The 27,963-nt window shown below is 46.2% G+C and overlaps 1 protein-coding gene across 1 annotated transcript in view; it reads left to right on the forward strand.

Annotated features, from left to right (window-relative positions):
* gucy2f (guanylate cyclase 2F, retinal) overlaps positions 1-27,963 on the forward strand; it is a 109,907-nt gene that overhangs the window by 41,943 nt on the left and 40,001 nt on the right. The window contains exons 7-12 of the mRNA XM_072477395.1: positions 2,662-2,796; positions 7,031-7,111; positions 11,048-11,224; positions 12,553-12,709; positions 13,220-13,369; positions 24,289-24,437. Of these exons, the coding sequence (XP_072333496.1) occupies positions 2,662-2,796; positions 7,031-7,111; positions 11,048-11,224; positions 12,553-12,709; positions 13,220-13,369; positions 24,289-24,437 (849 nt within the window). The remainder of the gene's footprint in view (positions 1-2,661; positions 2,797-7,030; positions 7,112-11,047; positions 11,225-12,552; positions 12,710-13,219; positions 13,370-24,288; positions 24,438-27,963) is intronic.

The raw sequence follows: 27,963 nt of genomic DNA on the forward strand, positions 1-27,963 counted from the left end.
AATAAGAATGAAGGAAGGAGGGTGAGACTGTTTTCCTGGATTCAATATCCATCCCTGGTAGGTTATTCTGCAACTCAACCAGTGTTAAAGTGATAGACTTCTGTCCCACTCCCTTCTCGTTTCTTAAATCCCTGGGATATGGATTCTTTTCCACAGTTTGGATGGATCTTGTCCATTCCCATCATAACCCTTGTGATACAGGAGGCTGGATTCTCCAATAATGGGGCTATGTCCCCACGCCAGCATCAAAACGCAGGCATTTCATTCTGGACTTTCCTGGGAAAGTCCAGAGCGATTCTCCAATTTGCAGGGGACTAGCAGGGCCCCGGAGTGGATCTCGCAGCTCTGCCGGCCGATACGGGGCCCCGCACCTCCGGTCGGAAACCTGTGCACGCGCGCGGCGGCGGCCCCATGCAACATGGCGGACTCGCACCGTGGACCATGATGGAAGAGGCAGGACCCCCCCCCACCCCCCCCCCCCCCCGAGATTGTGTGCGCCCGCGGATCGGTGCCGCCCGATCGTTTGCTTGGCCGTCCATGAGACCCCACCCCCGGTGAAGGATCCCCCTGCCCACCACCAGGGCGGCCGCGGACTGAGTCTGAGTTCTCGACAGGCAAAACGTGGTTAGAACCATGCCGTCGGGAACGCGACCAGTTCTCACCGCCGCAGGGGCCTTTGTCAATGGCCCCCTACCCACGTCGCATAGACCACGCGCACGCGCGATTCGCGGCGATTCTCCGAGGACCGGAGAGTCGCGGGAGTGGCGTCGCGCCGGATTTCGCTGCCAACGCCCATTCTCCGCTCCCGCGCCAATCGCGATTTCGGCGCGAAGGCTCGGAGAATCCCGATTCCCAAGCCAGATAGTGAAGTATGAAAATGAGACACAAATCCTTGTAAATAAATTTCCTTTATTTAAAAAAGGGAACGTTATATAGGAGAGACATTACATGGGGGAGATGGTGGCATTGTGGTAATGTCACTGGACTAGTAACCCAGGGGCCCAGGCTAATGCTCTGGGGACACACGTTCAAACCCCACCAAGGCATGTGGTGGAATTTAAATGGATAAACCTGGAGCTATAAAGCTAGTCTCAGTATTGGAGATCATGAAACTATCATTAATTTGTCGTCAGTGTCAGGGTGGGAGCACCAAGGTGCCAACTGGGCAGTGCCAAGGTGCCCAAGTTCCAGGGGGAGGGCCAGGGGGCTACCCTGCACTGACCCTGACCATCCAAGGGTCTCCGATGGCCCGGGAGACCCCCCGGGGTGCCGCCCCGCCTGGTCCAGGTTTGTTGTGGGCCAGCATTGATCGGTGCCTGGCTGCAGCCTCCCTGGGGAGGCCGGTGAATCGAGGGCAGCTGGTGGATCCCACGCAGGTAGGTCGTAAGTAGGCTTAAGACCTACTTCTGCGCGAGCCGTTTGGTCCCACCCCTTTTGGGCAGAGCTCCGATTCCGATGCTTCGCGGGACTTAGGTGAATGAGCACGCAGGCCAGAGAATCACACCCCAAGTGGGAAGTTCTTTCAAGGAGCCAGTACTGGCTAGATGGGCTGAATGGCTTCCTAATGTGCCGTACGATTTTATGATTGGACCTTAATGTTCCAAAGCTGTAGCATCTGTTACCTTGTGGAGTGGGTAGATTAGGTTGATAGGCTCCTGATTACTTTCTGCACATTGCGTGTTGAAGGGTGAGCTGTTGATTACTGGTAGCGGCGGCCGGTCACAGTCTTCCAATGACGTTTTTGAGCAGAGGCCCGCTGCAAGATCAGGAGGATTAGGGTTTGTGCACGAGGAGGTTGATTACAATGAGATGGGAGCAGCTTCTCAGGGGTTTGATCTTGTTCTTTTTTTTATGCCTGACTCACAAGAGAAAGCCATCCTTGCCCAGTCTACACAGGGACCCGCACAAGCACAGGAATGAACATAGGAACAGGAGTAAGCCATTCTGCCCCTCAAACCTGTCCCACCGCCATTCAATGAGATCATGGCTGATCTGTGGCCTAACGCCATATTTGGCCCATATCCCTCAATACTTTTGCTTAAGAAAAATCTGTCTATCTCAGATTTAAAATTAACAACTATTCTCGCTTCACCTGCTGTGTGTGGGAGAGAATTCCAAACCTCTACCACCCTTTGAGTGAAGAAGTTCTTCCTAACATCTCTCCAGAACGGTCTGGCCCCTAGTTTTAGAATCTCCAACCAGTGGAAATAGTTTATCTTTATCTACCCTGTCTTTTCATAAGCAGATCTTATGGGATTGCCCAAGTGCCTGAGCGACCACCAACAGGGTACAGCATCTAAGTGGGTGTGGCTCTGGGGATACATGGGAACGGAGTAAGGCTTCTAACCCTCCAGAATTGTCTTGGATTTTCCAGAACTGAGCGATTAATCTCCAGGACGCTACTCAGAGTCACACACCATTCCAACACCGGCACATATTGGCTGTTCTCCTGTTGTCGCTGGGTCACTATCCTGGAACTCCTAACAGCACAACAGGAGAACCTTCGCCACGTGGACTGCAGGGGTTCAAGAAAGCAGATCACCCGTCACCGTCTCATGGTGGAATTTGGAATGGACTAATAAACGTTAGCATTGCCAGCAATACTCACACGCTAAGGATTAATTGTTCAAAAATTGTGTTTCTTTTTCCTTCTCAATACAGAAAATAACCCTGGATGAATTGAGTGATGGAAGAAGCATATCCGAGCGGAAAAGTCTCAAATCTGGGATGCATTCTCTGTCTGGAAAAAGCCTCACTGCAGTAAACCACGAGAACTCAAATGTAGCGTTATATGAGGTAAAATCCTTCTGCTCACGAGGAGTGAAGTTTACAGTGCTGTTTAAGCACATTTATTTCACAGTAAAACAAGTCATTGGTGATATCGCCTGATATGAGCCGGAATTTTGCAATGAGATTAGAGATAAGCCTATCAGAGCTCACTATTATTAAGAAGTACATTGGACTGCACTTTCTGTGATCCATCTGTGTATGGTTAAATTATAGAAATCAATAATTTTCACTTCCAATTCCCCTGTTCCTCCACAAGCTTCTCTATAACTGTACCGAGAAACGCAACATTCTAGTACATGGGAAGCTGTTCAGTTGTGGTACCGAAATGATGCATACTCATTACAGACTCCAGAAATACTCAGGACTGGTCCATTCAAGTGTAGGTGAAGATTTAATTGCTTGGTTAGTCTTCATCGCTGCCTCTCTGGACTGAAAATTTACATTTATGAGTGTAGAGTCTCATTCCTTTACATAGATCTTAGATTCCCTGTTGAGTGTGTTGTGTCAAAATCATAGATTATCATAGAATTTACAGTGCAGAAGGAGGCCATTCGGCCCATCGAGTCTGCACCGGCTCTTGGAAAGAGCACCCTACCCAAGGTCAACACCTCCACCCTATCCCCATAACCCAGTACCCCACCCAACACTAAGGGCAATTTTGGACACTAAGGGCAATTTATCATGGCCAATCCACCTAACCTGCACATCTTTGTACTGTGGGAGGAAAACGGAGCACCCGGAGGAAACCCACGTAGACACGGGGAGGATGTGCAGACTCTGCACAGACAGCGACCCAAGCCGGAATCGAACCTGGGGCCCTGGAGCTGTGAAGCAATTGTGCTATCCACAATGCTACCGTGCTGCCCACAATGGCTCCCATGAACCCAACTTCCTGTGATAAAGATTGGACAACTGCAGATGTGATGAACAGCTGCTTCTGTTCCTCGCCCTCACTTTAACTTCAGATGATATTTTGCCATCACGTTTTTCTGCACCCTTATTAATCTAGCATAATGGTTCTAAAGCTTTGGTCGGTAGATTCCTGTGATGGGACGTTTCTCTCGAGACATTTCGCGGGGGACGCATGAAATAATGTGAAAGTTCTTACTGAGTAAGGCTGGCCTTTATGTTTGGCGACTGCTCAGGGCACCGTGATCAGGAGCTACAAATAGAGGGAGGAATTTTCCAATATTAATATTTTCAAAGTATGGGTCCTGGTGAGAAAACTGGAGAGAATCCCCCCCCCCCTCCCAATGGCGCCATTGCCTCCTCTGCTGGGCACTGGTCCTGGCCTTGTGCAACCACATGTTGACGTCTATGGCTATTAAAAGAACTGCCAGCTCTGCTCCCGGTGGCGTTATGTAGGGGTAGACGCGCACAAGGTGGCTCCCACTGGAGTACTGGACTTTTTGCCATTTTCTCTTAGTTTAAGGGGGTATTTTCTTTTGAAAACCCACAAAATTAATGGTACGGGGGTCCTATAAAGGTGAAATGCTCAGAAAAGCCATGGGACTAAAAGCAGACAGGAGAAGTTGGTCGACACAATCGGAAGCCTCTCAGAGTTCATCGGCAGTAAATATGGCGGAGGCAGCCTCCGGCCACTCCACCAATGGCCGAGATGCTTTCGAGTACCTTGGCGAACGGATTCGATAAGCGTCGGTGGGTTGTGTCGAAAGACCTCCACAAATCGACACAGGAGGCCTTGGCCCCCCTCTGAGTGGCTCTGGAGAAGAGCAACGAAACCAGGAATGTGCACGGAACCACGATAGAAGACAAGGAAGTGGCTTTTTCAAGACATCGTGATCAGATTGGCTCACTGGAAGCAGAGATGTCTCTCGGACCGAAGCGAATAAATTGCTGAAGGCCGAGGTAAATGATTTAGTGAATCGGTCCAGGGGTTGATGCGCAATTAATTACACTCAAGACGAAGTGATTCATAACTGAAGGCTTTAATCTGCTAGAACTCTTTCCCAGCAGCTTCGATACAGAAAGTGAAGGCTGCTGGGACGGCACCGGTTCTTATACTCCGCCTTCAGGGCAGAGCTACGTAATACAGCCAATGGTAGACTCCTGGGTCTAACCAATGGTCATCAGCCTCTCAGGTACCGCAATACCTGGTACTACCACAGGGGTCAAAACATTGGAAGTGTGGGGCTGCCGGAGGGGTTGGAAGGTCCAACGCCCACGGAGTACTTTTGCAGAGATGTTCGGCAAGATGGTGGGGGAGGGTGGATTCACGTCCCCTCCTGAGTTGGGCCGAGCCCACCGTACATTCCGGCAGAGGCTACGTCCTGAGGACCCATCACATGCGGTAATAGTGAAGTTCCATAGCTTCAAAGAGAAAGGTCGTCTTCTGAGATGGTCGAGAGAGCTTCGTGACTTCAAATGGGAAGGGAAACGCAATCAGGTTTTACCAAGATGTGGGAGGGGAGCTGGCAAAGAAGAGGGCTGCGTTCAACAAAGCCAAGGCCGCCCTGTACAAAAGTGGAGCCCGATTCTGTGTGGTGTATCCGGTGGTGTAAGAGTGACTTTCAAGAGAAAGGACTATTCATTTGATGTGCCGGGCACGCAGATTCCTTTGTAAAGAAACACAGGTTGGATGGGATGTGATTGAGTTTTTTGGGTGTTGGAGACGGACATGCCGATGCAATTTGCTGTTCAGATTGTCCCCGCCACCCACTCATGATAGAATGGGGTTCCTGTCATGAAAGGTGAGGAACCCCATTAACCACACATTTACATCACATTAGCAGCCTTCCCCATTGTATTATTCGCCCCACATGAGGAGCGTCATGTCGGCGGGGGATTACAACATGTTTGCACCAGTGCTGGTGAATTATCACCACCGGGGTCGGTCAGATAGGTATAGCTCGCAGGGGGAGAGAGGCATGCCTGGGCAATTACCCTGGTAGTGCTGTGGGGGTCCTGAGTCCGTGGGGGGGGCTTCCTGTATCCATGGGGGGAGGGGGTGGGGTGTCCGTTGGTGGGGGAGGGGGTGATTCCATGGTGACTTTGTCTTTTTGGTTTTATTTTATTTTGATTGGGGCACCCTTTAAAAAGGAGCCAAGGTTGCTGGCGGGCAGGATCATTCAGAGTCCGCCCTGCCAGCACGCCGTCGTGCCAGCCGCCCATTGACTTTTGTTTTGCTGAGTGTTTGAAAATATGGCTGGAAAAGCCAGGAAGGCAGGTAGGTGGTGGCTGCCCTCCGCTTCTCCCACCTCAGACAACACTTAGGGTAGATTTTCCAATTCCCCGCACCGCTGCGGGAATTGTCACGGGCAGCACGGACAATTTAAATGACCATTGGAAGGTCCATTGACCTCAGGTGGGAATTTTCTGTCTCCGGGCGGGAAGACCCCGCCTTGAGAAAATTCCGCCAATCATCACCTCTGACACCTACCCGACCCTGTTGACTGTGCAGCTCAATATCCAATGGTTTTGCTGATTACTGCTCTGTAATTGGTCTATAAGATGCTGCTCGTTAGAAGTGTTTAGCATTGGATATATGCCATTGCTGCTCATTAGCTCTGTGTGTTTACCATTGAATCTATAATTGCTAACTCTTTTTCAGCTGGGGGATGCAGTGGTATTGTCACTGAAATAGTAATCCAGAGAGCCAGGGTAACGCTCTTAGACCTGGGTTCAAATCACGCCATGGCAGAGGGGCAAATAGAGTGGGACGGTGGCACACTGGTTAGCCCTGCTGCCTCACAGCGCCGGGGACCCGGGTTCAATTGTCTGTGCAGAGTCTGCATGTTCTCCCAGTGTCTGTGTGGGTTTCCTCCGGGTGCTCAGGTTTCCTCCCACAGTCCAAAGAGGTGTGGGCTAGGAGAATTGGCCGTACAGAAATTGCCCCTCAGTGTTCAATGAGGGTGGGGTTACGGGGCTGCGGACTGGGACTAGGTAGAATACTCTTTCAAGAGAGTCGGTGCAGACTCGATGGGCCGAATGGCCTCCTTCTGCACTGATGCAATTCTATGATTCTTCTATGATTCTATGAAATTTGAATCCAATGAAAATCTGGAATTGAAAGTCTGATGATGACTGTGATGCCATTGTCTAAAAAACCCATGGTTCATCTTTAGGGAAGGAAATCTGCCCTCCTTACCCAGTCTGGCCCATATGTGTCTCCAGACCCACAGCAATGTGGCTGACTCTTCAATGCCCTCAGGTGATGGGAGATTATTCTCATTTTGATTGGTTTTTCACCATGTGAAATGTATGTTTGTTGTTTAAACAGGGGGATTGGGTCTGGCTCAAGAAATTTAACCCTGGAAGTCTCTGTGATGTTCAGAAAGCTACAACCAAAATACTGAAAAAGGTAAATCCATGGACACAGGGGCACACATCCAGAATTCCAGGTCTGCACAGATATTTAAGAATTCCCGTTCTTGCGCTCAAATCTCTCCATGGCATCGCTACTCCCTATCTTTGTAACCTCCTCCAGCCGTACAACCCTCTGTGCTTCTCCAAATGTGCCCACAGGTACGAGAATTAGGAAAAGTGAGTATGTAGGTACAGCAAGTGATTAGGAAGGTAAATAGAATGTTGTTGTTTATTGCAAGGGGAATTGAATTTAAAAGCAGGGTTATTTTACAGTTGTACAGGGTGTTGGTGAAACTATATCTTGAGTGCAGTGTACAGTTTTGGAAAGGATATACATGTGTTGGAGGCAGTTCAGGGGAGGTTTTCTAGATTGCTACCTGGAATGAGTGGGTTGTCTTATGAGGATAAGTTGGACAGACTGGGCTGTTTATCACTGGAGTTTAGTACAGCGAGGGGTGACTTGATTGATGTAGCTATAATCCTGAATGGTATTGATAAGGTTGCCACGGAAATGGTGTTCCCTCTTGTGGGTGAATCCAGAACGAGGGGGGCACGGTTCTAAAATTAGGGGTCGCCCTTAAAGGACAGAGATGTGGAGAATTTTTTTTTCTCAGAGGGTTATGCGACTTTGGAACTCTCTCTTCTTCAGAAGGCGGTGGAATATATTTGAGATTCTTGTTGGGCAAGGGAATCAAATGTTATTGGGGGCAGATTAGAAAGTGAAATGCTACGCAAACAGATTAGCCACGATCTGATAGAATGCCAGAGCAGGCTCGAGAGGTCGAATGGCCTACCTTTGCTCCTATTTTGTATAGTACGAAGTCTTACAACACCAGGTTAAAGTCCAACAGGTTTGTTTCGATGTCACGAGCTTTCGGAGCGCTGCTCCTTCCTCAGCTAGTGACATCGAAACAAACCTGTTGGACTTTAACCTGGTGTTGTAAGACTTCGTACTGTGCTCACCCCAGTCCAACACCGGCATCTCCACATCATGCCTATTTTGTATGTTTGTAAACAAGTGCATTCGAAGCAGTTCAGAGAAGGTTCACTCATTGGATATGTGGATATGTGGGATGGTACAGGACCAATCTATTCAACCTTTCCTCTTGAGATATTGCCCCCATCCCACATAAGACTGAGAGGTGATCTTATTGAAACATGTGTTATGACACCCTGGACAAATGCACGGAACAAACGGGATTTAAACAGGAGGATCCTTACACAGGTAAGATCCTGAGGGGACTTGACAAGGTAGATGCTGAAAGTGTTGCCTTTTTCCCTTTCCTGTGGCTCTGTTCCAATTATGGCAATCAGTGAGCTTGCCCTCCTTTCTTTGATATTGATATTACATTGCTCAGAGTCGCCAGGTATCAAACGATACCACCACAAGGTTCAACCGGCTATCGATCAAAGAGCCAAACACCAGTTAGAGACACATAATTAGTCATGCAACATAAACACTACTAGTTAACTACACCTATCGACTAAGACAACCTGTACTTAACTTCAGGCACCCGGCTTAGGTCAGAGGAATAGTGGCCGTTGCTCGATTTTGGATCTATTGGGTCTGGAGAAGTAACTGCTGCTCAGCTAGGCTCATCCGTCTGGTAGCGAGCGTTGAACTTGGTCGTGCTTCTGGTGGTGCGGCACTTGGAAAACGGTCGGGGCCGGGGTGCCAGGTCCAAGAGAGGACAGACACATGGTGGACTCTCTTCTTATACTTGGGGGTTTTTGTGCTCTTTCGGGCAGTCCTTCAGTTTGGACCCCACTAATTGGGTGATTCCTGATTACTCTGTTCGATTCCTAACCAATAAATGGGCGGGTGCCTGGATGGCTGGGCGTGTCCCAAGCGGTCACTCACCCCATTGTTTACGCTTCCCTAGTACAGGGAGTGGCGCCGAAATATCTGGGACTGTACCGGTCGCTCAAGTACCAGTCCTTTGTCTTGGTGAAGATGGGCCATTAAATGTTAATCGGCCCATCAAAATGCTAATTGGTCGGAATTTCGATACCGTCTGGATTCCTCGCTTGCAAATGCTTTGTCCATTTTACCCGCTAGGCTTTGCGAGTATCTCTGTCCCTAGTTGTAAGTGGCCATCCCAGATGGCTACAAAAGGGTGTTTCCAGCGGGGGAGAGATTAGAACTTGGGGACACAGTTTAAATGCTCCCATTAAATGCTTCCCGTACCAGCCTCCCCGAACAGGCGCCGGAATGTGGCGACTAGGGGCTTTTCACAGTAACTTCATTGAAGCCTACTTGTGACAATAAGCGGTTTTCATTTTTCATTCATTTCATTAAGATGGAGATGAGAGGAAATTTAATCTCTCAGAGGGTTGTGAATCTTTGGAACTCTCTTTGGTGGCAGGGTCATTGAATATTTGTAAGCCAGTGGTAAATAGATTCTTGACTAACAAGGGAGTTAAACAGTATCAGGTGGGAATGTGGAATTGAAGCTATAATCAGATCAGCCAAGAACATGAGTGGTAGAGAGGTTTATGGGGTCGTATAGCCTACTCCTGCTTCTAATGCTGAATTGATGGAATTGTGAGTAACAAAACACCTGACAGGTCTAACAAAATTAATGTGGACCAGCACACATAGGCATGGGCCCACAATGAACCTTGCTTTACATCTCAGATGTGTGCATCATATGGAGTTACACAGCGTTGCTGCAGCCCTAAGGAAGGTAAATGGGGGGTGAGAGGTTGGGATTCAGGGGCAGGGTACAAGAGACCAGAGGGTACATTTCCTTTTCTAATATGGGTGGCAACTCACTTCCAGGGTTTACTAGGCCGGTGTGTGTGTTGCATTATGAATTTATAGACCATTAACTTCCTGCGTACACTCACCGACATAAAGTATAGATAAATGCAACACTGTACCCACTCACAGACGTGAGACAGGTACATATAGCCCTGAATCAACTTACAGATGTACAATATAAATACGTACAGCACTTTGTACACTCACAGACATATGATGCAGATATATGCCACCCTGTGTAGACTCGCAGAGTACAATAGGTATGTGTAACCCTGTGTACTCTCACGGATATAGAATACAGATATGTATAACCCTGCATAGAATTTAGAATCATAACATTTACAGTACAGAAGGAGGCCAGTCAACATTCGAGTCTGCACCGGCCCTTGCAAAGAGCACCCTACCCAAGCCCACACCTCCACCCTATTCCCGTAACCCAGTAAACCCACCCAACCTTTTTGGACACCAAGGGCAATTTAGCATGGCCAATCCACCTAACCCGCACATCTTTGGACTGTGGGAGGAAACCCACGCAGACACAGGGAGAACATGCAGACTCCGCACAGACAATGACCCAAGCCGGGAACCGAACCTGGAACCCTGGAGCTGTGAAGCAACTGTGCTAACCACTACAGTACCGTGCTGCATGTACTCCCAGGTGTACAGTGCAGATACAAGCAACCTTGTTCATGCTCATGATTGTATGCTACACACCTAAACCTCTGTGTATGCTCACCAATGTACGATATGCATACATGTACCCAGTGTGCAGCATGGTGGTGTAATAGTTAGAACTGCTGCCAACAGCGCTGAGGACCCCAGTTCGATCCTGACCCTGGGTCACTGTCCATGTGGAGTTTGCACATTCTCCCCGTGTCTGTGTGGGTTTCACCATCACAACCCAAAGATGTGCAGAGTAGGTGGATTGGCCACGCTAAATTGCCCATTAATTGGAAAAAGTAATAATAATTTGGTACTCTAAATTTATAGAAAATAAATAAACAAACAAGAAAACAAATAAATAAATACAATTACATACATGCACCCCTCTGTACACTAACAGGCAAATCCTCCCCTCTCGTATAAATGTCTTGAAACATTGAGTTGTTGTAGTGCCAGCCCTCCTGTATTTAATTCTAATACACATTGTTTTTCTTGCTTTTCAAGATGAGAGACTTGCGGAATGAGAATGTGAACCCATTTCTGGGTTTCCTCTGTGATAGCGGAGTACTGGCCATTGCGACTGAGCACTGTTCCCGAGGAAGTCTTCATGATCTCCTCAGGAACGATGATGTGAAGCTTGACTGGATGTTCAAATCCTCCCTCCTACTGGATTTAATCAAGGTATGTCTCACGACCCACCTTGAGGGCCAGGGGTAGGTGGGGGGGATCCATCAGGAAATTATCACATATGCAGAAGCCCTGCTGGGTGGTTTGGTTTGGTCTTGTTTAAGTTTTTTAATGTAACATTCTTGGGAAATTTCTAGCCTAAACATTTGTGCTGTATTATGACGATCCTGGGCTAGTGCACGGTCGATTCCAGATCCACAGCCCACCCCCCCCCCCCGAGTCCCAACACAAGTGAATTAACCAATTCACATAAACCAAATCAGAACCAATCACCCAGACCATCGGCAAAAGCCCAGCATTTCGAACCAGCTCATTTGCCACCAACCAAGTCCATCAATCAGAGTCATCAATGATGTCTGTCAAATCATTCTAAAATCTGTTTGTTTGAAACAAAGGCCGCACAACCCTGTGGAATCTGCTGGTTGGAATTACAGCCAGCTCCATGCAGTCTGCTTTGCCCGAGGGTCACATGTCAATCACCAGTTTAAATTGACACAGGTTTCTACCCTGTAACCCTACCGAATCTAAGAGACACTAAGCGGCACTTTAGCATGGCCAATCCAGCCAAGCTGCACATCTTTGGACTGTGGGAGGAAACCGGAGCACCCGGAGGAAACCCACGCAGACACGGGGAGAACGTGCAAACTGCACACAGACTGTCATCCAAGGCTGGAATTAAATACGGGCCCCTGGGGCTGTGAGGCAGCAGTGCTAACCACTGTGCCACGTTGCCGCCCATTTATTTATGTATGGTACCTTAAAACATACTAAAACACCCCAAAGCACATCATAGGGGAGTGATTGGACAATATCGTGGGAATGGCGTGTCACTGTTCATTCAGGAAGTCCGAATTGCCGCGGTAACATGCCTTTTACATATATGTTGTCATCTAGAGAGATGGATAGTGATGATGAAGGCTCCAACATTCTTTCCATCACATGGATGACTAGGAATCTCTCCTGCTCTTGCTCCCTGCCATTGGTATGTGTTGGAAGGATTTGCAAGTTTGCTTGGCAAAATTACAAATGCACTTTCTTGGCCATGAAGTCCTGAAGAGGGTCTCAAACCCTCTGGCTCAGGAGCAGAGACTGCGCCACAAAACCTCCCAATTTTTAGATCAGGTGATCGAAAGCTTGGTCAATGTGGACGGCTTTAAGGAATGCGTTAAAGGCCGAGAGGCTCAAGGATATAATTCCAGAGGTGATGATCTAGGTAGCTGAAGGCTTGGCCGCCGATGGTGGAGCAATGAAAATGGGGGAATACACAAGGGAAATTGGTGATGTTTGCCTGATCTCGGAACCCCTGTGTTTTTAACTGACAGGGAATGAAATATCTTCACCACCGAGACTTTGCCCATGGGCGTCTGAAATCACAAAACTGCCTGGTGGATGGCCGCTTTGTACTGAAGATCGCTGACTACGGATACCTGGAGTTGTTGGAGACGCAGAAGGCTTCGCGGGAGAAGCCACCACCAGAAGGTAAGCAAGGGATCAAGTGGAGATCGTTTGACATCGGTGGCCCCTAGAGGCTATTGCAGGGGTCAAGTAGATCAGGTGAGGACACATTTCCACCTCCTCATTGAATTGGTCATTGGTCTCCCTGTGGCAGTCTTGATTTGACCTGCATTGTCAAAGTTACATCAATAGGTCACCACTAAATCGAAAGATTGCATGTTCAAGCGTCACTCCAAAAATCTAACCGGGCAGCTAATGCTCATCGGAGACCCTCTGGCCGGACCCACGCGTGGCATCTGTTCTACGATCCATGTTTTGTTCCTCATACACTTTGAGGTGGCCAATGCCAGTCACTTTATTGTAAAAACAGTCAGGAATGAACAATAATATTCTCTCTATCCTGAGGGCAAATTACAAAACAAAACCTATCATTTGTTGTTGTACTGATTCCGAGAGATTGAATGTCTGCCACAGTTTGCAATTCAGTAGATCTACCGAAATATAAAACCACATGTTATCTTTTTCTATTCCCAGAGTTATTTTGGACAGCTCCTGAGTTCCTGAGAGATTCCGAGTTGTCCAAGAAGGCAACTATGAAAGGAGACAGTTATAGTTTTGCCATCATTTTGCAGGAAGTGGTGGTTCGAGGGGCTCCGTACTGCATGTTAGGCCTCAGCCCTGGAGGTGGGTTCTGTGCTATACTCCGGCATTCCTTCACAGTGTTGGTTTATCTGTTCCCTGGATTGACTGCTTGTTTCCTGGTCATGGTGCTGAAATAAACACTAATATCATGGCATTAAAGTTGTTTTCAAACATCTGAATAACTTTTTTTACTGCAGAACACTGAATTAAAGAAAGTTTTATGTTGAAGGTCACTTAGAGCTTAATTGCTGCAAATAAGGAAATTGTCATAACCTGGGATTAAGCAGGTCATGGGACACTAATGAAACTTTAAGCAGGTCATGGGGCATTTACGAGACTGTGGGATTGATATTCTCAAAGGAGAATACACACTCTCCCACTGAGGGGTAGGGGGCAGGGGGCACCAGGGTGAGGCAGGCCCAGGCCCTGGCCTTGGCCCTCTACATTCTGTATAAAACCGGAGGGCCATGATCTGTGAGTGGGTCCCTGTAGTAGAGTAACTGCTCTGTCCTTGTGGTCTGGTGCAGTAAACCTGGTTCCTTTTGATTCAACCTGTTTGAACATAAGAACATAAGAACTAGGAGTAGGAGTAGGCCATCTGGCCCCTCGAGCCTGCTCCGCCATTCAATGAGATCATGGCTGATCTTTTGTGGACTCAGCTCCACTTTCCGGCCCGAACACCACAACCCTTAATCCCTTTACTCTTCAAAATATTATCTATCTTTATCTTAAAAACATTTAATGAAGGAGCCTCTACTGCTTCACTGGGCAAGGAATTCCATAGATTCACAACCCTTTGGGTGAAGAAGTTCCTCCTAAACTCAGTCCTAAATCTACTTCCCCTTATTTTGAGGCTATGCCCCCTAGTTCTACTTTCACCCGCCAGTAGAAACAACCTGCCCGCTTCTATCCTATCTATTCCATTCATAATTTTATATGTTTCTGTAAGATCCCCCCTCATCCTTCTAAATTCCAATGATTACTGTCCCAGTCTACTCAACCTCTCCTCGCAGTCCAACCCTTTCAGCTCTGGGATTAACCTAGTGAATCTCCTCTGCACACCCTCCATTGCCAGTACACCCTTTCTCAAGTAAGGAGACCAAAACTGAACCTAATACTTCAGGTGTGGCCTCACTAGCACCTTATACAATTGCAGCATAACCTCCCTAGTCCTAAACTCCATCCCTCTAGCAATGAAGGACAACATTCCATTTGCCTTCTTAATCACCTGTTAACTAACTTTTTGCAACTCATGCACTAGCACACCCAGGTCTCTCTGCACAGCAGCATGTTTTAATATTTTATCATTTAAATAATAATCCCTTTTGCTGTTATTCCTACCAAAATGGATAACCTCACATTTGTCAACATTGTATTCCATCTGCCAGACCTTAGCCCATTCACTTAACCTATCCAAATCCCTCTGCAGACTTCCAGTATCCTCTGCACTTTTTGCTTTACCACTCATCTTAGTGTCGTCTGCAAACTTGGACACATTGCCCTTGGTCCCCAACTCCAAATCATCTATGTAAATTGTGAACAATTGTGGGCCCAACACTGATCCCTGAGGGACACCACTAACTACTGATTGCCAACCAGAGAAACACTCATTAATCCCCACTCTTTGCTTTCTATTCATTAACCAATCCTCGATCCATGCTACTACTTGAAATGAAAATGAAAATGAAAATCGCTTCTTGTCACAAGTAGGCTTCAAATGAAGTTACTCTGACAAGCCCCTAGTCGCCACATTCTGGCACCGTTCGTGGAGGCTGGTATGGGAATTGAACCGTGCTGCTGGCCTGCTTGGGTCTGCTTTAAAAGCCAGCAATTTAGCCTTGTGCTAAACCAGCCCCTTGGTCCCCAACTTTGCTCTTAATGCCATGCATCTTTATCTTATGCGGCAACCTTTTGTGTGGCACCTTGTCAAAGGCTTTCTGGAAATCCAGATATACCACATCCATTGGCTCCCCGTTATCTACCGCACTGGTAATGTCCTCAAAAAATTCCACTAAATTAGTTAGGCACGACCTGCCCTTTATGAAGGCTTTAATGGGATTATTATTTGAATGATAAAATATTAAAACATGCTGCTGTGCAGAGAGACCTGGGTGTGCTAGTGCATGAGCCGCAAAAAGTTGGTTTACAGGTGCAACAGGTGATTAAGAAGGCAAATGGAATTTTGTCCTTCATTGCTAGAGGGATGGAGTTTAAGACTAGGGAGTTTATGCTACAATTGTACAAGGTGTTAGTGAGGCCACACCTGGAGTATTGTGTTCAGTTTTTGTCTCCTTACTTGAGAAAGGACGTACTGGCACTGGAGGGTGTGCAGAGGAGGTTCAATAGGTTAATCCCATGGCTGAAGGGGTTGAGTAGACTGGGACTGTACTCATTGGAATTTAGAAGGATGAGGGGGGATCTTATAGAAACATATAAAATTATGAAGGGAATAGATAGGATAGATGCGGGCAGGTTGTTTCCACTGGTGGGTGAAAGCAGAACTAGGGGACATAGCCTCAAAATAAGGGGAAGTAGATTTAGGACTGAGTTTAGGAGGAACTTTGTCACCCAAAGGGTTGTGAATCTATGGAAATCCATTGCCCAGTGAAGCAGTAGAGGCTCCTTCATTAAATGTTTTTAAGATAAAGATAGATAGTTTTTTGAAGAATAAAGGGATGAAGGGTTGTGGTGTTCGGGCCGGAAAGTGGAGCTGAGTCCACAAAAGATCAGCCATGATCTCATTGAATGGCGGAGCAGGCTCGAGGGGCCAGATGGCCTACTCCTGCTCCTAGTTCTTATGTTCTTATGAACCCATGCTGTGTCTGCCCAATGGGACAATTTCCATCCATATGCCTCGCTATTTCTTCCTTGATGATAGATTCCAGCATCTTCCCTACTACCGAAGTTAAGCTCACTGGCCTATAATTACCTGCTTTCTGCCTACCTCCTTTTTTAAACAGTGGTGTCACGTTTGCTAATTTCCAATCCGCCGGGACCACCCCAGAGTCTAGTGAATTTTGGTAAATTATCACTAGTACATTTGCAATTTCCCTAGCCATCTCTTTTAGCACTCTGGGATGCATTCCATCAGGGCCAGGAGACTTGTCCACCTTTAGCCCCATTAGCTTGCCCATCACTACGTCCTTAGTGATAACAATCCTCTCAAGGTCCTCACCTGTCATAGCCTCATTTCTATCAGTCACTGACATGTTATTTGTGTCTTCCACTGTGAAGACCGACCCAAAAAACCTGTTCAGTTCCTCAGCCATTTCCTCATCTCCCATTATTAAATCTCCCTTCTCATCCTCTAAAGGACCAATATTTACCTTAGCCACTCCTTTTTGTTTTATATATTTGTAGAAACTTTTACTATCTGTTTTTATATTCTGAGCAAGTTTACTCTCATAATCTATCTAACTCTTTATAGCTTTTTTAGTAGCTTTCTGTTGACCCTAAAGATTTCCCTGTCCTCTAGTCTCCCACTAATTGTTGCCACTTTGTATGCTTTTTCTTTCAATTTGATACTCTCCCTTATTTCCGTAGATATCCATGGTCAATTTTCCCTCTTTCTACTGTCCTTCCTTTTTGTTGGTATAAACCTTTGCTGAGCACTATGAAAAATCGCTTGGAAGCTTCTCCACTGTTTCACCATAAAGTCTTTGCTCCCAGTCTACCCTAGCTAGTTCTTCTCCCATCCCATTGTAATCTCCTTTGTTTAAGCACAAAACACTAGTGTTTGGTTTTACCTTCTCACCCTCCATCTGTAGTTTAAATTCCACCATATTGTGATCGCTCCTTCCGAGAGGATCCCTAACTTATGAGATCATGAATCAATCCTGTCTCATTACACAGGACCAGATCTAGGACCGCTTGTTCCCTCGTAGGTTCCATTACATAATGTTCTAGGAAACTATCGCGGATACATTCTCTCAACTCCTCCTCAAGGCTGCCTTGACTGACCTGGTTAAACCAATCGACATGTAGATTAAAATCCCCCATGATAACTGATGTACCATTTCTACATGCATCCGTTATTTATTTGTTTATTGCCTGCCCCACAATAATGTTACTATTTGATGACCTATAGACTACTCGTATCAGTGACTTTTTCGCCTTACTATTCCTGATTTCCACCCAAATGGATTCAACCTTATCCTCCATAGCACCGATGTCATCCCTTACTATTGCCTGCATGTCATCCTTTAATAACAGAGCTACACCACCTCCCTTACCATCCACTCTGTCTGGACCACTTTGGCTTGGTGTGAACTCTTTTCTGGACCTTGTACTAGAAATCTTGTAGATTGGCAAATGCTTAGAAATCCTCTGCTACAGGTTAGAAAAATCCAGAAATAAGTGACTTTCTTTTTCTTTCTTTAATACTTTTGGTGCTTAGAAATGTAAGAGGTACATAAGATGGGCAGCTTGTAGCACAGTGGTTAGCATAATCGCTTCACAGCGCCAGGGTCCCAGGTTCGATTCCCAGCTTGGGTCACTATCTGTGCGGAGTCTGCACGTTCTCCCCGTGTCTGCGTGGGTTTCCTCCGGATGCTCCGGTTTCCTCCCACAAGTCCTGAAAGACATGCTTGTCAGGTGCATTGGACATTCTGACTTCTGTCTCAGTGTATCCGAACTAGCGCTGGAGTGTGGCGACTAGTAAGCCTACTTGTGACAATAAAGATTATTAAAAAGATAAGATTTCTAGGGAATTTTAATGCCAAGAGTTGGGTTGGGCACTTAAATGGTTGTGTGTCTCAACATGTATCTCCATCCTAAATATCACTCCAGCCAGCCAGGTTTCCTGAGCCCTGGGAAACCCAGCAGTGAAAGGGAGGCAAAGATTTCTGCATCTAGCAAGCAAGTGCCTTTCCACTTACATGCAGGATCCAGCTCATCGATTCCCTTGCCAACAATCGAACACTCCCCTCAGCCTTGTGCTCCTAATGACCCGACCCTAGTGACCCGACCTTCCCCACCCACTCCCGAGCAACTCCTTCAGTACTCGCTTAGATTGACAATGCCCCAACACTTCAGATCGCTCTCGCCAACAGAGATAATGACATTGTTGTAATGCCATGGGACCAGTAGTCCAGAGGCTCATGTCCTCTGGGGACATTGGTTCAAATCCCACTATTAAATTCAGTAAATAAAATCTATCATCGATTGTTGTCAAAAACCCAGCTAGTTCACTAATGTCCTATAGGGAAGGAAATCTGCCATCCTTACCCGCTCTGGCCTAAACGTGACTCCATACCACAGCAATGTGGATGACTTCACTACGCTCTGAAAATGTCCTAACAAGGAAATCAGTTCAAGGGCAGTAAGAGATGGACAACAAGTGCCGGCCTTGTTAGTAACACCCATATCTCTTGAAGGAATAGATTTTAAAAACACCTTCCTGCCCTGGGTGCCTCTGATCTCCCTTCATCCTTCTCTCTTCCTCCGATGTTCCCTCCATTGCCTCCACTCAATTTGCTCGGACCCTTCATGATGACTCTTCTATGCAGTAGAAATACATTGTTGTATTTTTAAACTAATAATACAAAATACATAGATTGCAAACGCACATGGCTTGAATGCAACATTAACAAAGGTTTATTGAAGATCATTGTTAAAAGGCTGGTACGCAACTAAGGGCAAAAAGCCCGTGAAGTAGCTGATGATGTCTTGAATGTCACGTAACTCGGTTCTTAAAGAGACATTGCACACAACTACAATAACCCACATATATAATATGCCGCCCCCTTTACTTCAAAGGTACAACACAAATAATAACTAGCATTTTAACAGAGTCATTAACATATAAACAGAAGTGCAGGCATCAGATTATTACATTGCAATAACACAGTCAATAAGATAGACGATCAGGTGGGCATCTATATCTCACTGGTTCCCCGTGCACTTTCGGGACTTTGTCCTTCTCCACCTTAGATGTATTTTCAAGTTCTCCAGTAGGTGTCGCTACCCTGGAAGGTGTCACAGCCTCTTTTTCCGAGGGAAGACTCGCAGGAGCAGGTACCTCTGGTGCAATCTCTGCTTCTATAGATGGACTGGAAGTTACACAATCAGATGGAACGGAGACCGTTATTGCCTGAGGTGGTTCTGGCACTGGCTCACTAACACGCGTTGACAATAATTGATCCGCAAGGAGTCTCCACACGGGTTGGTCTGTCGTTTGGACCATGTAGAATATTGGACCCGTCTGAGCCAATACCGTCACATGGACCCACGTTTCACTAGCGGGTAGCTGCGCGCGAACACTTGTTCTCCTTGTTGAAGGGAGCATTTCCTTGAGTTACTTTCTCAACTCAAGATCTGTAACTGTTTGTTTCGCTGTACTATGTCAGATGTCTCCTCTGACGAGAGTAAATCAAAGGCAGTCCTCAGCTTCCTTTTCATCAAGAGCAAAGCTGGCGAACTTTGTGTAGTTGCATGTGTTGTATTTCGGTATGTTGCCAAAAACTTGTTCACATGACGATGAAGCGAACCTTGGTCCTTGGAAGCTTTCAGTGTATGTTTCAAGGACTGGACAAACATTTTGGCTAAACCACTTGTGGTAAGGTGCTGACTTTATATGTTGAACTCCACATATCTTTAAATCATCTTCAAACTCTTGGGCTGTAAAGTGTGGCCCATTGTCGCTGTCGATCTGCTCTGGTTTTCCACATCTCACAAAGGTCTCGGCGAGTTTCTCAATGGTTTGTTCCGCAGTGGTTAACTTCATTAGGACCACCTGAGGCCGCTTTGAGTGTGACAGCTACAACGACCATGAACTTGTACCCCACGCATGGACCAGCAAAGTCAATGTGTAGATGTTGCCACGGCATTTTAGGCCACTCCCATGGATACAATGGGAATAACGGGGTCCCTTACCCCTGCACATGATTGACACAGTCCTGGTTTTTCTCCTATCTGAGCTTCAATGCCTGCCCATCAAAAGTTGCTAGTTCCTTGTGCTAGTTCCTTCATTCAAACTATACCTGTGTGTCTTTCATGTAACTGTTCCAATATTCTTTGTTGCAAAATTGGAGGAATAATTACTCTCCTCCCCCACAATATCTGGCCTATGCTGTTAATTTGGGAATTTTGGAAATGTACTGTAATAATTCAGGATGTTTTCCTTCAATCCTTCCCTTCCTTCCCCATCACAGGATGATTTCTGGTCTGTCTTTGGACTTGAGCTACAGTAACTGGAACATTCTCAATCTGTGCACAATAATAACATGTAATCATGAATAGGTAGTATCTGACAAGCTGGTGATAATGCATTGGTGTGATTTTCAGACTGACGGCATTTGATCTCGTAGGAATGTGCAGATAGTATTAAAGGCCATTGTTGGAGTTTACTTGCAGCCAGTGAAGGGATCCCATTCTGTGGTCCAAAAAGAGCCTGTGGTCCATCAGCAATGTGAAGTGACGACCATACAGGTATTGGTGAAATTTCCGTTCACCAAATATAATACTCATTGCCCCCTTGTCAATGTACGAGATTCTAAAGCTATTGGTTAGTCTTCCTCTGAAGGTGGTACATATGAAACCACTGCTGCAACACTGCAATGAAGCGTCGCAGACAAGTTGTAATGCACCAACAGTTCGGACATCTTCAGCGCTTCTTTTGCTGATTGATTTGCTTTTATTCAATCTGGTGTCCATTGCCATGCCTGTTTTGCGCACAACAAGGTGTGTAATGGTTTAAATAGGGTTGCCAGATTGGACAGGCATTGATTACCCCTAGGAATGACCTACGTTGAGTGACATTCGTTGGTCGTGGAACCTCCATAATAGTTTCCATCTTTTTAGGTGCTTTGTGTAGATCCTTGCTGTCAATTACATGTCCTAGATATTGTATGGATGTCTGAAAGAAATCACATTTATCCTTGCTGACACGAAGCCCATGCATCTGAAGGTGTTTCAGTGTAGCTTCCAAGTGTCAGACGTGTTCTTGTTCTTTGTGCCGGTTATCAATATATCATCTTGGTAACACTGTACCCCCTGTAAGCCACTAAGGATCTGGTTCATTGACCACAGAAATAAAGCTGGTGCTGATGTTATTCCAAATGAAATCTCTTGTATCCAAATAAGTCTTTGTGAGTGATAATGGTGAGCAGGTGTTGATATTCAGCTGCCACAGGTAGGCCTGTGATATGTCAATCTTGCTGAACATCTGTCCTCCTCCTAGACATGTGAACAAATCAGCATCAATGGTGGCAGGTATTGATCCGCACATAGAACCGGATTGATTGTTGTCTTAAAATCTCTGCAGATACGAATTGTACCATCCTGCTTCATGACAGGTACAATTGGAGTTGCCCAGTTACTAGTACTGACGGGTTCTAAGACTCTTGTTTCCGCAAGTCTTGGTAGTCTATATTTGACTGTTGGATGTATAGCATAGGTACTGCTCTAGCCATGAGACATTTTGGCTGGCTATTTTCCTTAATCTTCTTGTACTCCTTTCATGGACTCCAGTGTGTCTTCAAAAACACTGCTGTGTTTTTCCACGAGGATCTGTAAGTGCGACTTTGAATCAACTAAGATGCTTACAGTGCTCCAGTTCAGTTTAATTATTTCCAACCAAGAGCAACCAAAGTGAGCTGGAAAACTTCCTCAGACCACAAGCAGTTGGAACTCTGCAATTTGTCCACTTAACTCATCCTCGACTGTGATGTAACCTCTCGGAGGCACTATTTCCCCAGTATAGGTCGTCAAGATCACACCTGCTGGCTTCAAAGGTGACTTGAGTTTCCGTTCATTAACGCTCTTAGAAATTAGGGAGATGGTAGCCCCCATATCGACCTCCATTTTGAGAGGTTGTTCATTCAATTTCAGGACTACCCAGAAATGGTGTGGCCCACCCTAGACTTCGAGTACGTTCAGCTTCAATTCTTCATCAGAATGCAGTGCTATAGCTTCACTGTGGTTATTCTTTTCATCCACCTTGTGAATTTTCTTAGTTGAATTAATTTTGTTTCTTCCTTTAAATGAGTTCTGTGTCTCCCTTTGACTGTTCTTCTCTGGAGAAGCTGTTTTACTTCAGAAAGCTCTTTCTGTGTGGCCAGTTCTGCCACAATGTTTACATTGGCTGTCCTTGCTCCAGGGAACAGCTTGTGAATGACCTGTTTTGCACAGCGATGACACGCCTGTTGCTAGGTAGACTTCTTCTGGGCAGCAGCCAGTTTATGGGTCCTCGTGCTTTCTCTGAGTTGAGAAGCCTCCTTAGCCTATGTTCTATGTTCTATGGTCTCATTTTATAAACCATGCACTGATTGTGTCGTTTAATGAGTCGCCAAATTCCCAAAATGTTGCTTGAGGGTTGCGACGAACTTTGCAATATTCCCCCCTTCAAACTGATTCCTCTGATGAAATCAAAACTTCTCCTCAATAATTAACGGTTTGGTGCATAATGGGGCTGGTTTAGCACAGGGCTAAATCGCTGGCTTTGAAAGCACTCCAAGGCAGGCCAGCAGCACGGTTCAATTCCCGTACCAGCCTCACCGAACAGGCGCCGGAATGTGGCGACTAGGGGCTTTTCACAGTAACTTCATTTGAAGGCTACTTGTGACAATAAGCGATTTTCATTTCATTTTTCATTTCATTAATAGTCTTGTAATATTTTAACTAATTCCTGCTACATCATATCCCCGGGTGTCTCGGGCTGAACTAAGCTTCTTAACAAATTGAACGTTTTGCTTCCAATTGCATTTAGGAATGAATGAAATGAAACGAATGAAAATCGCTTATTGTCACAAGTAGTCGTCAAATGAAGTTACTGTGAAAAGCCCCTAGTCGCCACATTCTGGCGCCTGTTCGGGGAGACTGTTACGGGAATTGAACGGTGCTGCTGGCCTGCCTTGGTCTGCTTTCAAAACCAGCGATTTAGCCCTGTGCTAAACAGCCCCTACAAGGACCTTAATATCTTCTGAAATCTTATTGGCTGGAATATAATAATTGAATATTTCTGAGAATGACTTGCAGTCCTCTGAGTCTTTGTCAAATGAGCACATTGCGTCAAAGTTTCCCACCATTTTTAATGGTATCGGAATACTCTCCCAACTTCCCTTAAATTGATGGTCTAATTAAATAAAGTTGAATTACCAATTTGTAACAGCCTTGACTCACATCACAAGCTGTGAGAATCTTTTGTTCTCTGCCTCTCTCTACCTCTGTGTCTCTCTGTACTGCCTGTGGTGAGTTCTGCAGCCTTAATTCCTTGGATTGCTGGTTCAAAATTGGTATGGGCCCTACCTTTGACTTTTTTGCTCCACAAACCTTCCTCGTTTCAATGCCAGGTGTGATTTCTGACCTTTTGTTCTTCTGCTTGATCGTTTGATCTGTTGAAGCAGCTCGACTCTTCTACCTTGACGTCAAAGCTCGGCTTTTCTCGTCCTGCTGAAAATTTTTATTTTTCTGATCCATTTATCGTCGCCAGTTTTCTTTTTGTAAATTGAAAATGCGCGTGGGTCGAATGCAAGATTAACAGAGGGTTATTAATGGGCGGACGGTGAAGCAGTGGTTAGCACTGCTGCCTCATGGCGACGAGGACCCGGGTTCGCTCCCGGCTCCGGGTCACTGTCCGTGTGGAGTTTGCACTTTCTCCCCGTGTCTGCGTGAGTTTCACCCCCACAACCCAAAGATGTGCAAGGTAGGTGGATTGGACACGTTAAATTGCCCCTGAATTGGAAAAAAGAATTGGGTACTTTAAATTTATAAGAAAAAAAACCCAGAGGTTTATTAAATAGATCTTCACCATACAAAGGCTGATATAGACTAAGGGCAAAAGCCAGCAAAGTAACCGATGACATCAGGCATGTTACGCGACCCAGTTCTGAAAGAGACATTGTACACAACTACAATAACCCACATATATAGCATAAGTGTCCCGTCAGTTGGCTTTTTTCCTCCCAGTGAGAGCAAGTTGACCCTTTCCACACAACAACTTTTAATTGTTTGTTTACTTCTAGAGATTATTAGGAAGGTGAAGAAGCCACCTCCTATGTGTCGACCCACAGTCTCTCCCGACCAAGCCCCATTGGAGTGCATTCAATTGATGAAACAGTGCTGGAGTGAACTTCCTGAGAGGAGACCAACCTTTAACGAGATCTTTGACCGAGTGAGTAGACTGCACGGGGTCACGAAGAACTAAGAAATGCCGGGCGTGAGATATATACCTTAAAGCACTTTAAGATTGTTGAGACGTGAGACTTGGCCCCTAGATTGTTCCCTGGGATGAGGTCAATGTCCTGTGACGAGAGGTCGAGCAGAATGGGCCTACACTCTCTGGAATTTAAAAGAAGTGACTCCTCGGAAACGTATAAGGGAGTTTGACTGGGAAGATGCTGTGAGGCTGTTTCCCTTGGCTGCAGAGTCTAGAATTAAGGTTAATGGCCGCAGGAAATAGCCACTTAGGACTGGGATGAGAAGAAGTTTCTTTATTCAGAGGGTTGTGAGTCTTTCGAATTCTCTACCCAGGGAGTGGTGGATGCTCAGTTGCTGACTATATTCAAGGCTGGGGTTGCTTGAACGCTATTTGAATCAAAGGATCTAGGTGGGGAAATGAAGCTGAAGTCAAAGGTCATATTGAATGGCAGAACAGGCTCGACCGGCCCTCTGGCCTACTCCTACCCCTGTTTCTTATCTTCTTATATTCTTAGCTTCAACATAAAGGAATTGATTAAACTATCTTCTTTTCTTTTTTAAAAACTTTTTTCCAATTATGGAGCAATTTAGCGTGGCCAACCCACCTACACTGCCCATCTTTAGGGTTGTGGGGGTGAGGCCCACGCAGACACGGGGACAATGTGCAAACTCCACACGGGCAGTGACCCGGGGCCGGGGTCGAACCCGGGTCCTCGGCGCCGTGAGATTAAACTATCTTAATGAATGCAGAAAAGCACACACGCCTGTATTCAAGTATGTCCAATGGGAGAACAACATTCCGGAGGACACCTGAGAAAAAAAACAATGATCTTAATTTGTAATTTATCTAGACTTAAGTTGACCCCCCCCTCAGGGACTGCACCAGCTGCCCAATGTTATTGATCATTGACTCTAAGTAGAAAAATTGGTTCATATTTAGAACTAATGTGTCAATGGTTCTCTTAATATCACTAACATGCCCTCTGACCCTCCATTCACACCCTGCCTGACTGTGGAATACTGACCACACTTGGGTATGGTGCTATTATGCAGGGATAGAAGTAGGCCATTCAGCCCCTCGATCCTGTTCTGCCATTCAATTAGATCGTGGGTGATCGGTACCTTGACTCCTTGGTGCCGCATCCCAGCTTAGTTGGTTGGATGGCTGGTTCGCGATGCAGAGCGATGCCAATGGCACGGGTTCAGTTCCCGTACTAGCTCAGGTTGTCCATGAACTTTCAAAACATGTTCATTGAAAATTTTTCATTATAAACAAAATGATAGAAAACTAGTAACCCAAGTTACAATATCAAAGGACAAGACAGACAAGCAAAAGCTCCAAAATAACTTAATCCCCCAAAAGTAAACTAAACCCCTTAACAACTGACGGTGATTAGCTCTTTAAAGAGGGAAATGAATGGCTCCCGTTTTGGGTAGAAACCTTCTACCGACCCCTTGATCGTGTATTTGACATTCTCCAAATGGAAGACATGAGGTCACCCAAAAAAGCTGAGGCACGGTGGGGTGTAGGATTCCCCCACCCAAGCAGAACTTGCCTCCGGGCTATTAGTGATGCAAAGGCGAGGACATCCACCTGAACTCCTGGAGCACCGCCCAGTCTGACGCCCCGAAAATAGCCACCAACGGACATGGCTCCAGATCAACATTGAGTATGTCTGACCTGGTGTTGAAGATGGAGACCCAACAGCTTACTAACCTGGAACAAGACCAGAACATTTGAGTGTGGCTTGCCGGCCCCTGATAACACCGCTCACACTTGTCCCCCACCCCAGAGAAGAATTGGGTCATTCTCGCTTTAGCCGGGTGTACCCTGTGCACCACCTTGACTGGATCAGACTAAGCTGAGCACATGAGGACGTGGAGTTGACCCTGTGAAGAGCCTCGCTCCACACCTCATCACCTAGAATGGGACCCAACTCGCCCTCCCATTTCACCTTTACCTCATTCAGCGGAGCAGACTCCCCTGATAGGATGTGGCCAGATATGCATGAAATAATAAACCAGGGAGTTGAGATTTCTCCGACAGTTCCTTAAAACTGGCAAACCTTCCCTCCATGAACTGGTCCCGAAATCTCTCCAGACCGTTCCCCTCCCATGACCTAAACACCGAGTCCAAACCCACTGGCAAAGAAAGGTGATTATTGCAGATCGGGGCCAGCAAAGACATGGAACTGAGTTTAAAATGCTGTCTGAACTGCTTCCAGATTCTCAAGGTGGACACCATTACGGGAGACGAGGAGAATCTTACCGGAGAGTGCAGCAGCGATGTGGTTACTATTGCACGAAGACTAGACCTCTCACAGGAACGCGCCTCCTGTATGGAACCCAGATCACTGAACCACTAGAGTACCTTCTGAATATTGGCTGCCCAAAAAGAACGTAATAAATTGGGTAAAACCAAGTCTCCAGTTGCCTATCCCTCTGAAGGAATGCCCTGCGGATCCTTGGGGTCTTACCTGCCCAAATCAATCAGGACACTAGTTTATTCACTTTGACCAAAAAGAACTAGGGTAGAAAAGTGGGGCGACTTTGAAAGCAGAAAATAAAAATCTTGGGAGCACATTCATTCAAATAGTCTATACCCTGCCTGCCAAGGACAGGGAGAGGTTGGTGAAAGTCAGATTTGAGATCATTCACCAGAATATAATTTAATTTATGAAGCGAGGCCCAATCATAGGCCAGTCGGACTTCCAGATAACAAAAGCTAGATCTGGCAAGGCAAAAAGATGACATCTCTAGATGGGCTCTTCTTCCCGGGGGGTTAACTGGGAAGTATTCGCTCTGGTCCAAATTCAACTTGTTCCCAGAGCAGAAGTCAAAACTCCCAGGCAGTTTCATTATCCCATCCACTGAGATAATGGATACTGGGTCCAGAATATAAAGAAGCAGGCCATCCGTATGCAAGGGCACCCTATGCCCCACCCCTTCCCTTATCCCACTCCATTTACTCGAGCTCAGCGCTATGACAAGCGGTTCTATTGGCAAAGCAAACAGGAGTGGAGACAATGGACATCCCTGCCTCGTGCCCCTATTCAGCGGAAAGTAGCCAGAATTCAAAGCATTTGTGCAAACACTAGCAGTGGGGCCCTATACAATAAGTGAAGCCGGGATATAAACTTTTGTCCAAATCCAAACCGCCCGAGAATCTGAAAGAGGTGGATTGCCCCTTAATTGAAAAACTTGAAAAAAAATAAACCTAACCCCAAACAGAACAAAAACACAAAGCTCAGTATATAAAACAGAACTAATATAATGAGCTACAGTCAACCCATCGACACCGCTCCCATTAGCTAACTCTTCAGCCAGCAAGGCAGCTCCCACCCAGTGTGAAGAAAAATGGTTACAGAAAATAGACACAAAGTTTAAAAATCCTTTAAAACATAGCACTCCAACAGGGAGCTATACATTTTCACAACAGTTAGAACAAAAACCCACATAAAACTAAACCCCAGACCTAAGCCCAACTGGTAAAAATTTCA

This window comes from Scyliorhinus torazame, chromosome 15 (assembly GCF_047496885.1).
Source record: "Scyliorhinus torazame isolate Kashiwa2021f chromosome 15, sScyTor2.1, whole genome shotgun sequence".
NCBI lineage: Eukaryota > Metazoa > Chordata > Chondrichthyes > Carcharhiniformes > Scyliorhinidae > Scyliorhinus > Scyliorhinus torazame.